Here is a 16,391-nt window from a genome sequence, read left to right as displayed (position 1 = left end):
TAACATATTAACACATATTATGCTAATATGCGCATTAAAAACGTGCAAATCACGATATGGAAAGATTGTAAAATATTTTATATTGAAGTTTCGCTATTTCACGGTAGCCTGAGTAACCATCGCATAAGCGCAAAATTTTTATATGACAATCTTCTCAATGTCCGCTCTATATAACGTTAAAACTTTTTCCACGAATATTGTAATTGGCCAGTGCTACTGCCACACAAAAAAAAACCTTCATTAAAATCAAGGTGCACATAATTCAAATATCGAATAAGTCATGACGTCACATTTTTATATGAATACAAAACTCACACAGCATCAAATGTTTAATGGCGTTAACGGCAATAAGGGCGTTATGTGCGGTCACAGTGCGCGGACGTTTTATTGTGGTCACATATGGCTTGGACCTATTAACGGGCCGTATTCCTGCACCGTGCGGCCGGCAGGCGGAATTCAGGTCTTAACGCAACAAATTAAACCTTTGCCGTGTTTTGCTGTACTAATATGAAATATATGTAACAATTTATAAGGCTTAGTTTTGATCGTAAATAACATTAGTTGTCCACTGTTGTAAATACTCCAAATACGCGTCCGTGATGATGTGTGTTTAATCGTGGTTGGATTTGGATTTATAACTTCGACCTAATTTCACGTCATGGTGATTTGACAGATTATTAAACTAATAACTAAGTAATAGTTTATATTTGTAAAAGGAAGGTAGCCACATTATTACAATTATCACAAAAATACTGGAAACATTTATTGAATTAGAAGGCTAAATATCGAAAAGGTTATCATTGACCTTTTTCAATAAATAATCCCAAAAGCTTTTTTCGATCTATGTCAAAAATGGGCCAATCAGATCAAAGTTATTTGACGTGCTTACAAATGAGTTATTTTGTTTGTCAACAAAAAAACGGTTTGAAAACGGCTTTAAATCATTGTAATCTATCCATGAAGCCATTAATTGAAAAATTATACTAAAATTCAAATGTTTACTCCGTGATCAAATTACCGGGATAACAATAACTACTATATGCTATTTCAGGTCATAATATATCCTTGTGCCAAATTTAATTCAAATCCATTCAACGGTTTCTGCGTTTACTTGTAATATACATTTTCACCAACTTTCACATATACATATAACATTACTAAGATATGACAAAGAAATGTAACACTCACTGTTACAGCTACTTTTTAGATAGATATTACCCTAAAAAGTTGCTACCACCCTTCATTCCCCGCGTCGAATGACACACAAAACTCAAATAAAACTTAGATGTAGTTACATCCGTAAGGGACGAAACCTTGGGAAATAATGTTATTTTCTTTATTCTTTTCTTAGTATTACATAAATGTATCCCTTTCCATGTAAATTGAAACAATGCTGGCACAAAACAAAACCGCCCATTTTAGGTGTAATTGGAAAAAGTTTGCTTAGGTAAGTTTTTAATCCACTCTTAAGAAGAAAAGAGGCTTTAATACTCTCGGAGATGCGCCGAGATAGATGAAAGTATTTGACTGAATTTCTATAATGGGCAGCTACCGTATATTATATAAACGTTTGTTTTCTATGTAAGTCAAATCCAGGCAGAGCGTTAGTGACGAAACAATATTTGTAAGTAATTATTAGGAGACCAAAAATTAAAATGTAACAGGGGCATTAATTAATTTTATAGTTGATTGAAACCTTGAACATCATGTTATTGTGTCACAATATCAATAACCTAATAATAAATGCAATGATTATTGAAACTTAACGGGAAAAGAAAAATTTTGACGCTGTTTCAGACATTTTCCATTATATTGGTAGAATTCAAAGGTCTGTGTGAAATTGAATTGTTTTATTTTTGATACAATTTGCTTTGCCATTCGAGTGTACTTTTGTTTTTCGCTGTAGATCTCTTTTGAAACAATTAAACAGTCCATCGCAGAAACTAGGAATAATCAACACCGAAGAATAACGCTTTTCTATACAGTTTACAGTTTTCATTTAATTTTTATGATTTTTTCGCAAGCTACATTTCTCAGAGTATTGTATTTGTGTTACCTTATTTAAAATTATCAACAAGCTTACGATTTTTTAGAGAAACGGAATCCTACTTTAATGTAATACCATCTTAGCTAAGGCGTGATTAGGCCACTCCTAAAGACGAAATTCGGTTAATTACCACGACATTGTGGATTAAATTGCTGTGGCCTTGTTACGTATAAATTTGATCCGACGACACGGCATTTGGCGCAAAATATCTGGACACATAGACCGGATGGGTACGAGCTCCAGTGGTTATTATAAGGCGAGAAATACATTAATTCTGGAGGTGGTACAATTGCGGCGGGCAGCTTCGTTAGACCTCTGGCGACACGTGTAATAAGATAAAATGGCTCCCAACATGGTGCCCTACTGAAACAAAGGTCTTCCGACGTTTCGCCATGAACAATGCGTTACACATTCCTTGTTCTCGCGTGTTTTCATTCAGTTCGCATTACATTTTACCATTACAGAAATATCATTTGTTCGTATGCCGTTGGGTAATGTTCCGAAGTCAATATAGGTGAAACATTGGGCCGAGTTTTATAGCTCGGCGCGGAATTGATATTTGTAATGTACATTTGTACTTATAAGACCAAGGAAGTGAAATAGCTATTGCAAAGTGTGTAAATATAACCTGGCGTACGCGTGACGAAATGTTGTATTTACAGTTGTCTTTTCGTTTTGATCATGACTTTATAAATGAATATTCTCAAGATAAGTGTTTTTTATGTGTCCAAAGTACTCACTTGGTAATATTATAAATGAAAGTTAATGAAAATGAATATTTGTTAGAAGTTAACGCAGAAACTGCTGAACGAATTTGCATAAAATATGGCGCATCGGTAGATCATATCCTGGAATAAAATATAGGCTACTTCTCATCCTAGTAATTTTTTAATGGAAATAATATTTTCAAACAGATTGCAGGCACTGCCGTCGGACAGTGTTTTAGGGACTTTTATTTTGGGAAAGGGTCTATATGCAGGCGAAACCGCGAGTAACACCTAGTATAATAACAATATTGTAATATTAATTTGCAGTTAAAATGTCTAGTTACTTTTCTAAAACTATAAAACAGAATTATCATAAAATGATCAATTTTCCTCTCTTATATTAATTTACCAGAGTAAAAATTGCTCATGGAGTTTATCACCACTTACCGAGATTATATGAATTCACAAATTTTCGTCACCCTTTTCACCTTCCAGGTGGAGAATTTTCTGAAAAATCCTTTTTTAGTGGTCGTGCGCGTTGTAAAAGCCATACATAGTTCATAATAATTTACTTCGCTCGGCCGAGCGGTACGCCATGAACGTAGATGAATGAGTGAGGCACATTTCCTTTATACACTTTGATAATTACAAACCCCCGTTTCCGAAGCCCGATATGACGAACGAGCGCGCGCCTGAAGCCCACAAACTTAGCTGGGTTCCAAACCCTCTGGGGATTCATTTCAAATATTTATTTAGATGACGACTCTGCTTTAATAAGGAATAAAATATCAGCTGAATACCTCGTTTCAATTTTAACCTTAATCGCTTTCGAATAACGGTCGCTTCAGCATGTTGCGAGCGCTCCAGGCGAGGCTAGCTCCTTAATAAATATGGATATAAATTAGAGCTCTTACTTTATACAAACAATACAAATTGACAATATTACTTTTGAAATGCTAATTACATTTTATTATTAATTCGACTTCAGTACGAAGCTCTTTTATAAGCTTCTGAGCTGTCTCTTCGAAAATATATTTTCTTTGATGAAAATGAAAAATTAAGCAAACATTTAACTAAGAAATGTGCTCGTAAAAATGTTTTGAAAAAAATGATCCACAGATTCTAAAAATTAAATGACCATGATGATAGGGTCTCATTCTATTTGTATACGACAACTTCTGAGAAACACTCACCAGGATTCACTCGCGTATCGTGGTGCAATTAAAAAAAAACAAGCCGTAAAATCAAAGCCTTGAAAATCCACCTTCCATTTTAAATGACTAACTTTTCATCCTAATCCAACCATCTCAAACCCTGAACACAAAATACTAGTACAACAATGTTAACTAATGGACTCGGTCTGACAAATGATTCGTCTAATCAAAACCCATCCCCTATCGATTTTCGTTAGAAGATATTAATTTGTAAGTAATCTAGAACCGCTCTATTTGTCCCGACATTCCGAAGCAGCGACGTCGGTCGACTGTGGTATTCAGATTGTCGACTCAGCTGACATCTGGCACTTAGAAAGTCGCGGTTTCGGAGATACTTGTGGCTGGACGTATTCCCTGAAGTCTAAAACCCTTTCCGTTTATCTAAATACATAGAACATCACGTCTGAGTCCCTTTTCAGGAGAAGGCAGAGTTATAACCCACATTTCGCCAACTGCCTTTGGTCTTTACCCAAGCCGGGGATCAAACCCGAGATTACAACACAACTACGCTACCAAAACTGTCTAGAATGATGTAGGTACTCTCAAGTGACCTAATTGGTCTGGTAGCAATGCATGACGTCACAAATTCCCTTTAGTTGTGTGGAGTTATTCTTCATCAATAAGATTTAAGAATATTTTCGCATCGAATAAAAGTTGTTTTTGTTTTATGACTTTATTGTAAGAGATAACGTTATTTTTATGTCAGTAAACATTTTTAAAACCTAGTAGACAGATAACAGTGTAATATTTGTTTCTGTAAAAGTGATCAACTTGGTTATTAATATTATCATTCTTCTTAGAAGTAATAAGACATAAACTCGATATTCTAGATAGTGCTAAACGTGATCCTATAGTCGGACTTGTGTAGAGACAGTAAACATGGGCATTTGGCACTCACGACAATAAACTAAACCTACTCTGATATGAGAATCCAACTTCGCTATCGCTTTTGTCTCTGTTTTACTCTACACACGAAGTCTTATTGGATGAGTTAATTTACGTTCACTAATAGCTAACGTCAAAGCGATATTATCGATAAATTCCCACACAATTAAATCACAATTTATCAGAGGAATGCAGATAAGTCTATATGTAATTATCCTATATTAGGTCGGTATTTGGTATGTACATTATTATTCATGTTTAGACGACGTAAAAAGAGAGAGCAGGGTTGCCACGATTGTAGGAAACGTGGGAAAAACAGACTAAAGAGATGGATGCTAGATGTTATTAGTAATGTATATATGATCTCATTTTCTATTAGAAACAAAGTCTAATTCTGGTAAAAAGCATTTCTTAGTGGTTTTATGGGACCCTACGATATAGGCTTGCCTAGTATGGGGACCGTTATCAATACATTGATTCATTTCGTACATTACTGTAAAATTCATAGGTATTTGTATATTCGTTATGTATAGCAAAATCCTTTGTGTTAATTAACATATTATTCCTTTTTTTTCGTTCATTGATCATATTAAAACTAGAGCCCCTAAAACAGTATTATATTATAGCATAACAATGAACAATGAATACATACTAAAATACTACTTTAAAGACATTAAAATTTTATATTAACTAACTTCAAACACGATATAACACAGCACTTTTATAATGATGTTACAAGAAAACATTTCCAAAATAACAATTCTGGGTTCCTGTTACAAACGCAAAAGGTAAATTTATATTCACTTCTTAAGTTGGAATATCACAATGAGTTGACGTTAGTACCAGATATAATTAAACAGAAAGTTATAGAAAGCTACATTCCATAAAGACAGTCTTTATTTTATTGTTACAAATTAAATTTAACCCAAATGGAAGACAGCCCTGCGTACGACGCGCATATTTAACGCGGCAAGTTTATCTCAAACAAAGTGAGCGCGGGCGCTGGGTGGCGCGCACTGCCTTATCGAGCCTATCTTTCTTCTAACGGCCCATATGCGAAAGGTGAATGGCTCCATCTAAATGCGAAACGGTAGGATAAGCCGTTCCAGAAGAGGATGGTTTCGCGGTTTATTTATATATGTGCATTTCATACTTACAAGGGAAATTAGAACTGATTTTGTAATGATAACTTGGTTACAAAATCTAAATTACTTCAGTTAAATTATTGATCTTTCTATAAATTTTGATAGAAGTGCCGCAGTTAACCAACTTTTAATCTATGGTGGCTATCAATAGCATATATTATTATATATGCTATTGATTAATTAATCACTCGGAAAGATTCATAGACTTGGTTACGAGTCTTCGCCATACTGGACACAAAATCTTCTAAGAACATTAATTGTAAACTAAATGACCATGACTAAATTTAAATAAATAGAACTAGTGTATTTAAATAGTTCCATTATTCGGGAATAACTTAGGAGAAATACAATCGACCTGTAACTGAATACATTTAGTTTTCCGAATCCAGTATGCATTTTTTAGTTTGGAAATTGAAACAACATTGAATTTAGAAACAATATTTCATCACAATATACTATACACAAAACATAATATAACAAAGCAACACGCCCAACTAAAAGACTACAAAAATAGCACGCAATCCATCCTTTGAAACACGACGCCGTACCAAAAGTCCACTTTCCGCGAACGAGTAATGTTTAGACAAAGCTAAAAATGACCGTAGTGCCGCTATCAATTACACGATATAGCGAACGCCGAGCACCGCACGAAACCGGCCGATGTCCATTTCTATGAAACATGTTGCTCTAATTAATGGACACACTCCATTGTACAGAAACCACGTGCCCAAGACGCTGTTGTGTTTAATGATGTTTCGTATACATGACAATAGTATGGTCCAATTGGTGATAGTAGTGTGCATATCGGTCACGTAGTAGAAGTGATTACTGCCAATGAACGACCACAAACCCGAAGGAACAGTATTATGTCTGGGCTTGGAGGGTTATAACTTTAGGGGCTCCCGATAATCTTACTCATTCAAACGAGGCAAACCAATGATTTCACAATAGTCTTTGTAAGTACTGTAAGCAGCAACTTCTGTGGTCCCGATATTCTAAACACTATACTACCTCGACTATTTTAGTAACTTCCATAGCTCAAAACGATTCTGTACTAGCGTCATGAGTCCTATCTCGCATGGCAAATGTAATGACTGAAATCTCGAGCGCATCCACGTTTCGAGCTGCGTTACTGAAGTCAAGTTAACATTTTTGGAAGTCGTAGCAATCATTAAATCAACATATCAATTTGTATGCCATAAAGCCACTTCGTAGACGTTTTAACATTGCTGTTGTGTTTCATGTGCTGATTTTTCTGCAAGCACAAACACCCTTTTCTTTCACTAAACTATATATCTTTTTTTTTTAATGTTAATAGTACTTCATAATATATACTTTTGGTATTCTGAATAACCATAGGCGATGGGAGAAACTTGAAGTTTAGTACCCTAAATAGATACTCGCTTCTCAACCTATTCAGTAAGAAACGGCGACACTATTTCACGAACGAGTCCGCCTAACCAGAGTCAAACTATCTCACGGAACTTGACGTAGTGTAAGAGGATAACGGATATAACTATGACATAGGAACATTTTTATAGAGATAGGTTAGTAAAACAGCAGCTGTAGCGTCCACGCAACAATGAATCACGTAGTCAGCTCGTGATTGAATAGGACAAGGGCACAGGCTGTCATCTGGTGGTGTGAGGTGATGAGGCGGCACCTGAGCCCTCCGGACGGAGCGGACGCCCTAATGGGCTGTCGCTCGTCCATCCGCGCGCTTGATTGATCGCCGCGCCCCGTGACGTGCACATATCGCTTACACACTACACACAACATTCGGCCCGCGATATCGCGCATTCATCACGCATATCAAATTTTGTTGCATAAAACATAATATTGTATAGAAGTAAATTATATTCGATTTTTAATTAAGTAAAATTAAAAGGTAAATAAAATATATTTTAAACAAATAAATATGACAACTCCTGGACATTTGTTGTAAATTAAACAAAATTATAAAAAAAGAAACATTCCGAGAAGAAAGTCCGAATACACTGCGGCTGAATGATTACAATCAGACCAATGAGAGGACCAGTTATAAATATTATAACGCAAAGCAATTCTAAAAAGTCCATATCAGAAAAGTAGGAATGTTTAAAAGTATAAGACAAAAGAACTCGTATTTCAGCGGTAAGTACAGATTGCATTTGGATTTTATTAGAAAACTTTTAGGTTTGTTACAGAGTTACACAGTTGTATTATTTTTGAAGGGTGTTATTATAAGAAATTTTCCATGTTCAATGAAAAAATAACTTATTTTTATATCATAACATAATGACGCATTCCAGTTATTATGTATTTATGTTGAATAAATCAATGTAAAAAGAAATTAGCAATTTTAGCATCAACAATGTTCCTTATAATTTACATATAATTAAACGAGAGCCGAATTTTCTCATCTAGGTAATTATAGCCCCAAGATATGAATTCCAAATAAATATTTTAAAAATAAGAAAGCTATTAATAAAAACTATTTCTTTTAAATTTCCTACAAACGCTTATTTGTTTCATAAAGAGCTTACTATGTGTTATTTTCATTTATAAGTTATTACATAAATATAAATTACATATAAAAAGTAAAATACCATATTAAAACATAAGAAACAAACGCATTCATTGACGTAGCAAGTGATAAGGCTCCTTGTTTACAAAATAAAATTTATAATGCACAATCAATCTGAAAACAATAAAACAAGGCAGCCAAATTGAGAATAACAAGGGCAACTTATTCGACTGGAAATGATCAATTTTCTTAACAATTTCACCGTCATCTTAAATCTTTTCGCTAGCACAAAACATTTAGCCAATTCAGCGCACAGGGGCCCACTGTTATAATAGAGCCTGTTGGAAAGCTGGCAAGGACAGTCCTCGCAAACATAAGCCATTAGCGTATTGTTAACGCCCTTTCAACCGTGTCCCGATTTTTTAGCCGGATTTTGCTCACCATCTTCGAGTATCCGTGTCAAATTGGATTTATTTTTAAAACTGATATTATGTTTTCGTTTTGGTATTTTGGTATAAAGTCAACCAAAACTTTTGTAAACGGGTTAAGTTCATTTACATTAATAAAGCGTACCGTGTTGAGAAAAACGAACGTGCGAGACGTTAAAGTGCGGCGCGGTCGTCAACAGAAGGCTCGTCTAACAACAGGTAAGTGTGGAGTGCGGTCACAAACTCACGAAACACGTCGCGTGCGGGCGCGGGGGCTTGCGGCCGACGGACGATAGCGGCGTGAAGCCGGCCATTCTACTCGGAACAAAGCTTCCCTGATCTAATCAACGCAACAATACACCTCGGATAACTCTACAACTGAGCTGGAAAATAAACCGCCACACCATGCCAACCGCCAACATGGCCCGATATTTTAAATTACAAACAATATTACAACGATGCGGACGCAAACGAGTCCATTGTAGGGCGAGTGCGGCGGACAGCTGTTTTAGATAACGTGTGACCTCTCTAGAATAAAGCGGTCACCGAATGATTACCTACATACGCAATTATCGTGCGGTGAGTACAAGCGGGAAAAATACTAACTGCCCGTGACCTTTTACTTTACAAGCACCGATATTTTACAAGTAACCAGTTGAGGAAACTACATTAATTTTATGAAGTGAAAATAAAAACTAATTTGTTACTGTCTTTTCACATGTCAACAATGTCATGCAATCAAGCGGAAAATTCTACTTAACAAGTATGTATTACTGAATAAATGAGAAAGCCTTGACTATTCAAATGATTTACAAATAAAAACGTAGTGAACGTGCTAATAGAATAAAAAATATGATGTTAAAATTAGGATAGCATAATAAGTAGATACTATGGTGTAACTGGACGAGCCAATCATAATATGCTCGAAGAACATAGTAAAACTGTATATTTATCTTAAAATAGGGTACCGGACTCATTTTTGTTCTTTACTGTTATCAAATATTGAAATAATATAAATTATAACACAGAAGGAATTATTGAAATCCGGTAAAAAATCAGCAAGTTATAAGTCTTTGAATTTCAGTAGAAGGGGTAATTAACAAGAAACAGAAAAGAGACGAAATACCCACATGTGACGTCATCTGGAATTACGACACGTGCAACAGAAAGAGATGAAGCGATATCCCCACATCGCGCCCACTTCGGCACGTTACAATATTTTAAATATGAATTACTCGCTCATTTTTTAAGCAATATTTATGCAGTTTTCGCAGGAGTGCTTCTTTTTCGTATTATTAACCATTACATATAGAATAATGTACAAAATCGAGCATAGGCCGGTCCCCTATTACTTTAAAAAAGGTAAAGTCAACGAATGGCCTTTTAAAACAGTCTTCGAATTCGACATAATGTATAGATTTAGTAGGTATTTCTTAAAGTAATGTGTAATATCTCTGATTAATCTATAACTTGTAGTATTAAAGCACATATAAACAACTGTGGCATGGCTATCGTACATTAGAATTTAATCTAATGGGATTATAAATGTCAACATTACGAATTCATTACAGAAAATGGAAAACCATAAGCCAGTATGGAATGTAGGCCTTTAACAAATACTACGGAATGAGTGCCTATATTCTTCTTGAAGGCTTTGATCTCTGTCCCTATGAAAAACGCACCAAGAAATTCTCGAAATACGCTTAGGAACTGCTAAATTATTATATTATCCGTAACAATCTATTCAGATTTTTACGTTAAATTAAAAGGCCCATGTAGAGGCGAAAGTTGTTCACCAAAATGTTTACTGTATGAGTTTGTAAATTATGAAAACTTTGTAAAATATACAATAAAATTTATTAAAAGTACTGGTGTTTGAACTAAGCTTACAATTATAAACTTTCATAGTTTGTCTGCAAAAGAAAAACTATAGTAATTACTTTCGATATTTCGGTTTCATTAGTATAATATTATTTAAAATATGTACTTAACGAATGGAAAAGGTAAATATGAATAAAGTAACGAAGTTTAAAATGAATTTTAATCGAGTAAAGCGAGGAATGGGGATAACGAGATGATCGTTAAATATCTTTTAGTAAAAGACGTATTTACTGAGCTCTAGCAGACATCTGAGATGCCATTAACTACGGTTAGATATTGTATGAATACAATGGCATCTCCATTGCTTCGGGCACGACGCAGACGACGCAAACCGAGATGTCTCACGTCACACGCGACTGCCGACTAGCGTGTGACTGACAAGCATGTGAGATAATGCACTCCCCGCCTAAACAATGCGACGGCGCCTGATTTAATCAACTATTCTATATGATGATCCAGTGTAAGTACATGGCGCGTTGATGACAGATATAGTAAGTGGGACGTGACAATCATACTAAACATTACTTCGTTGTAATAAATTATATATCCGACCAATAAATTGAACACGCATCGAGAATCGAATGCCTAATTTAATATGTGTACGTGTCGTTTAGATCACTGTACGGATTTTCTTCGATTGCGTCATGGGCTCTCGATTAACTAAAGTTTAATGATGTCATACCATTAATCTATGGCTTCTTGCTTTATGATTCATTCAGACTGCTTGCATGTTTTCACAGTTGCTCTATATTATTTGCATCACACTGACCGCACTGGTACGAATTGTTTTGTTATAAATTACATAAATATTACGTCAGAATTCGAGTTGGGAAAGGAAATTGTAAACAATTATTCATAACATGCATGTTAGTTAAATTTACCAAAGCACTCAAAATTTTAATAATTTTGACGAAAACATAATATAGATCCAAAACGAGGCCAGGCTTTAAATATGTATAAGCAATTTGCAATGATTACTGCGACCGTGGCGTAGATAAGCGCAAGAATTCTCTTAGCATTGCAAAAATCGCGTCAGGTGGCGTCAAAGGCATCCTGTATAAAAAAAGTTTATAGCCTTGCCAGGGAGCCAAATCAACGAGGAAGATAGTAATTTACGTTCTAGAGTCGCAAGTCACAGCCAGTGCCGCGTAATGACCGTGCACAAAACAGTTAATTTATTTGACGTATATGGTGTAATTCGATCGGCGGGCCAATGAAGACAGGGCGATAGAGCACCTGAAAACCCACTGCTTTTCTGATTTCATAAGAAATACGCCAAAGACGTAATTGATTTGATGTATTTATGTATTACACAAGTTCACCTAGATTTGTGTAAGTATTAGAGCCAACTAATGTTAATGTTTCATAAACATACGAATATGTTTTCATGCAATATGAAAAATTACATACATATTATAAGAGTCTCATGCTGAATCTGTCTGTCTACACGCAATAAACTCTAACAAATGGATTTTGATGAAATTTGATATGGAGATAGTTTAAAACCCTGGGTATGATATAGACTGGTTGTAGGTCTCTTACATGTGAGAGTCTGCCTGGGTAGGTACCACCACCAAATCCACAAGCAAATGCTAGTAAATAAAAAAATATATATTAACACCATAAATTATTTGGTTGCCTGAGTGGTATAGTGACACTATCACACAAAAAAAAATACACTATCTAATTTTCTTTTCTCAGTGGTCAGCAACCCACCTGTATTTTTTTTGGAATTGTTTGTGTTAATGATTTTCTTTTTTATTGCAACTGTAAATGAGACAGGCATGCAGCTCGCCAAATGGTCAGTGATACAGCTACCCTTAACAACAACAGTACTATACAAAACTTAAAATAAAAAAGAACTGCATAACAGTACACAACTGGATATTGTTCTATGTAATATTGAAATTATAATAAGTAGATATATCCTAGTTAAGAATGGAATGGACTGTCGAGATAAATGTCTGCAGGTTAAAAAACCCAAGGGTAGACACTTCTGACTTTTCCAAAGTTATATGTGTATTCTTTGTGAATTTGTCACTTGCTTTAAAGGTGAAGGAAAGCACTGTTAAAAAACATGCATATCTAAGAACTTTTTTATAGGAATTTTGGGCATATGTGAAGTCTGCCAATCCGCCCTATGCCAACATGGACTAAGCAGTAATAGGAAAAAGCCTGCGCCCAACAGTGGGACAGTATATAAAACAAGCCTGAGATTATTGTAATCTAAAATATATTCTACATATTTTATATATTTTGACCCATTTGTCATCAAACATATCACATACCACTATCATTATCTGTCCAATATATTGTTTAGTACACAAAGATCAAAGGTATTGTTTTTTATTAGCCTACTGACATCAATCCTTCTATATCCCTGGGAAATATGTCTGTATCATAGTTAATTTATCAGACAGCAAAGAGTCAAACAAATGTATCTGCCCTGAGCTTCCACAAATATATACTACATAGTCAATATATAATTCTTATGATATATATTTAATATAATGTCTATCTACTGTTGTGTCTAATTATTAATTAGATGTGGTAATGGAGATAAAACACATACAAACAAATAAAACACCATGACTATTATCAATTTCAATGGTCTTAGAAGTTTTGTCACCGCAAAATGTTTTAGTTTACACCTTTATAAATGTTTACCCAAAAAATACTGATAATAAATATTTATTTTCATTAAAATATAGATATATTTATTTATAAAATGACCGTTCTGACTGAATCAATAGAACTAACTTCTCAATTTTTTAAACTTTTATGTTATAAAGTATTCAGTTTTGTTTTATAAGCAGAGACATAGAGAATTTACACAGTGTGATTATTATAAACACTTTAAAATAATACATACATAACCAAAAAAATTATAAATAAAAGATCAATAGTTGTTTATTAACTATTCACATACAATAACTAATTTTTAACTGCAAGCAATGAACACAAGCATTGCTTGCTGTTAAATATTACTCCTGGACTAGGAATCTGCTTCACATATTTGTAGAATGATATTAAGTACATTTACTATTAAGTGTCTGTTGGTAATACTTCGGTAATGCAATTATAGGTGAAGCTTCAAGTTCACTTTATGTTTACTATACCATACTTGTTGACAGCTAGGCTTACAGAACAATAAATTATTAAGGTTATAATTTATTATAAACTGTTCAACTTATAAAGGAAATTAAATGTATTATCATGTAAAATGTAACCAAAAAAATCTTACAGGTTACTTATACATTTATCAAAGATATTTTCATAAATATATGTAATTATTTTAAATATTTCGAAATTTGTAAACTTTCATAGAAATATATATGGGAATTAATATTCAAAGACACAGCATTACGGAACAAATGCGCTAACAGTCAAACAAAACTTTTGAAGGAAATCGAAAGACGAGTTCAGTTATTGTTTTTACCTTTCAATAAGCTTCTTCTACAATGACTGGCGCACAAAACACAAAGTGCATTTCACAAAAACAGGCAATTTCCTTCACTAAAACACTTAACGTAGTCTAGTAATCTTTAACATCGCTGAAATGTTTTCACTTTTTAGGCTGTTTTGTCAACTTATACCCATGATATTAAACAAAAATACGTCCAACAACCACTTACAACCTACACCACGACATTAAACTTTTCCTACATCGTTTAGTTATTGCTATTTCAAAACGTCAAAATACAAACAGGTAGTTATTTATTGTATAAACATTTTTTTAAAATTTTTTGTAAAGAATTATAAATTATACTTGAACTATATTTAAATAAGTATAAAATATTAATTATAGATATTGATACGTAAATATTATCCATACTTTTATATAAACGATGTTATTACTCAAATCGAAACCAAACATTTATGATCGAAAGAGACTTTTGTTCATATTTTCTTTAATAACGTACTTACCATAATTTTTATTATTTATTTACATGTAAATCAAAAATAAAAAACAATAAAAAGGAATGTGCAATCTTTTATTTGTCCATATACGCAACTTACATTTGTAATGAAACTTTTTTCACCAGGTCCCGCCACTTTCAAGTACTTTAGTTAAAAGTTTTCTACATGCCATTACCTAGCACCAATAAAATGTTTAGGTTATACGTAGCAGTAAAAATTATATTCAAATTTCTATCATGTCGCGACTGTGCAAAAAGAAACGTGAACCGACTACTGACATCTAGTGACTACAAAATAATTTATCCACCTTAACACTGTATAATTTTTTTAAAACTTTAATATCTATCAAATTATTTATTAGGAATTATTTTCTACTACGAGCTATCAACCACATACTGTTATTGTAATACTGATTGTTTCCTTAATATTTTTTTTATAAAATTTCTAATTTCAAGATATTTACGAGTTCTATATTTAAGATGGCGCTGTAGCTCTAGTGCAAAGAGATACCTTTACATGTTTCTCTATTGTTTCTCAATTTTATATTTTTGCTTCTATGGTGAATTTAGACAGCTGCCAGACGTCAGTTGAGAAATTTAGATTATACAATTTATAACCTAAAAATTACTAAAATAAATTTTCGCATTGGTTTTGAATACAATTTATAGTATAATGAATTCTTCACTTATCGGAAATGTGTTTCGAAATATTCCAATACTTTACCTTCGCTCACAAAATTGCATAAACGCTGCCGCTGCCCCTGTAATTAGAAGATATATACACACAACAAACCAAATGCAGGACTTGATGGATTTTTTTGACAATAAGAAAAATTGGAACGAAAATAACATAAGAGTTGGAAGATCTTGGAGACTAGATGAGTTGAGAATAAAATCTAATTCAGATTTACACAAATTGTGGTTTGTATTATTAAAGGAACGTAACATGTTGTACACTATGGAAGAAGAATACAAACAGAAAATGCACTCGTTTCCGAATCCTGAAAGAATTGATAAGGTCCAAGAGTCCATGGACAATATTGAAACAGTAATCCGAGAACGCAATGTCGCTTATTACAAACTCGAAACAGGTGAAACTGGTGAGAGACCTGTTGAGGATGTTGTAAACCTTATAGGCTTAGAAGAGAAATATCAACCATCCGAATACCACCTACCACAATTTATGAACACACGTTGGGTTAAGCCATATTTAGACCATGGTTTCATTAATAGCATGGCAGTAAAGAAGTTCAGAAGGTTGTACAGTGAGAAATTACGAAACGAAGAGAGAAAAGCTCGCAACAGGGATTTTAATCATGTGCAGCATTTGTTGAAACGGTTCCCCAATATAGACATGGAAACATTGAAAGCTCAGTATCCTACTGTGGATCTTGAGAAAGCAAAACGCAGTAAGAAGTCACGAGGACATTTTGCCCCTAGGTTTTAGAAAATAAAAACTTATGTAGAAATGTTTCTTTTATTTTGACCACTTTTTGGAAGGGGTATAATGTAAGAGTATAGTGTGTAGTTTGGTCATATTTAATTTTGCAATACTTTTGATGCATAGGCCCTATATCTTGATAAATAATGTATATTTGAGTTGGAAACAATGAATTGGGCTATGTGAGTCATCATAGTTAATTTGACCTGGTAATATT

The 16,391-nt window shown here is 33.9% G+C and overlaps 2 protein-coding genes across 2 annotated transcripts in view; one reads left to right on the top strand and one right to left on the bottom strand.

Annotated features, from left to right (window-relative positions):
• The window catches only part of LOC115451008 (bifunctional heparan sulfate N-deacetylase/N-sulfotransferase), a 111,831-nt gene extending 97,345 nt beyond the window's left edge, over positions 1–14,486 (bottom strand). Inside the window, exon 1 of the mRNA XM_037443710.1 lies at positions 14,253–14,486. The gene's annotated coding sequence lies outside the window, so the exon portion shown is untranslated. The remainder of the gene's footprint in view (positions 1–14,252) is intronic.
• Positions 14,487–15,288: 802 nt separating this feature from the next.
• LOC115455402 (39S ribosomal protein L47, mitochondrial) lies at positions 15,289–16,202 on the top strand. Its single transcript, XM_030184046.2, has one exon. The coding sequence runs from the start codon at positions 15,407–15,409 to the stop codon at positions 16,178–16,180; it is 774 nt and encodes a 257-aa protein (XP_030039906.2). The 5' UTR covers positions 15,289–15,406; the 3' UTR covers positions 16,181–16,202.
• The last annotated feature ends 189 nt before the right edge of the window (positions 16,203–16,391 follow it).

This window comes from Manduca sexta, chromosome 26, assembly GCF_014839805.1.
Source record: "Manduca sexta isolate Smith_Timp_Sample1 chromosome 26, JHU_Msex_v1.0, whole genome shotgun sequence".
Lineage (NCBI taxonomy): Eukaryota > Metazoa > Arthropoda > Insecta > Lepidoptera > Sphingidae > Manduca > Manduca sexta.
This window is presented reverse-complemented; position numbering and strand designations above follow the sequence as displayed.

What these genes read in the sequence shown, in the direction of transcription:
- LOC115455402 (XM_030184046.2), top strand. Translation starts at nt 15,407, where the DNA reads ATGAATTCTTCACTTATCGGAAATGTGTTTCGAAATATTCCAATACTT.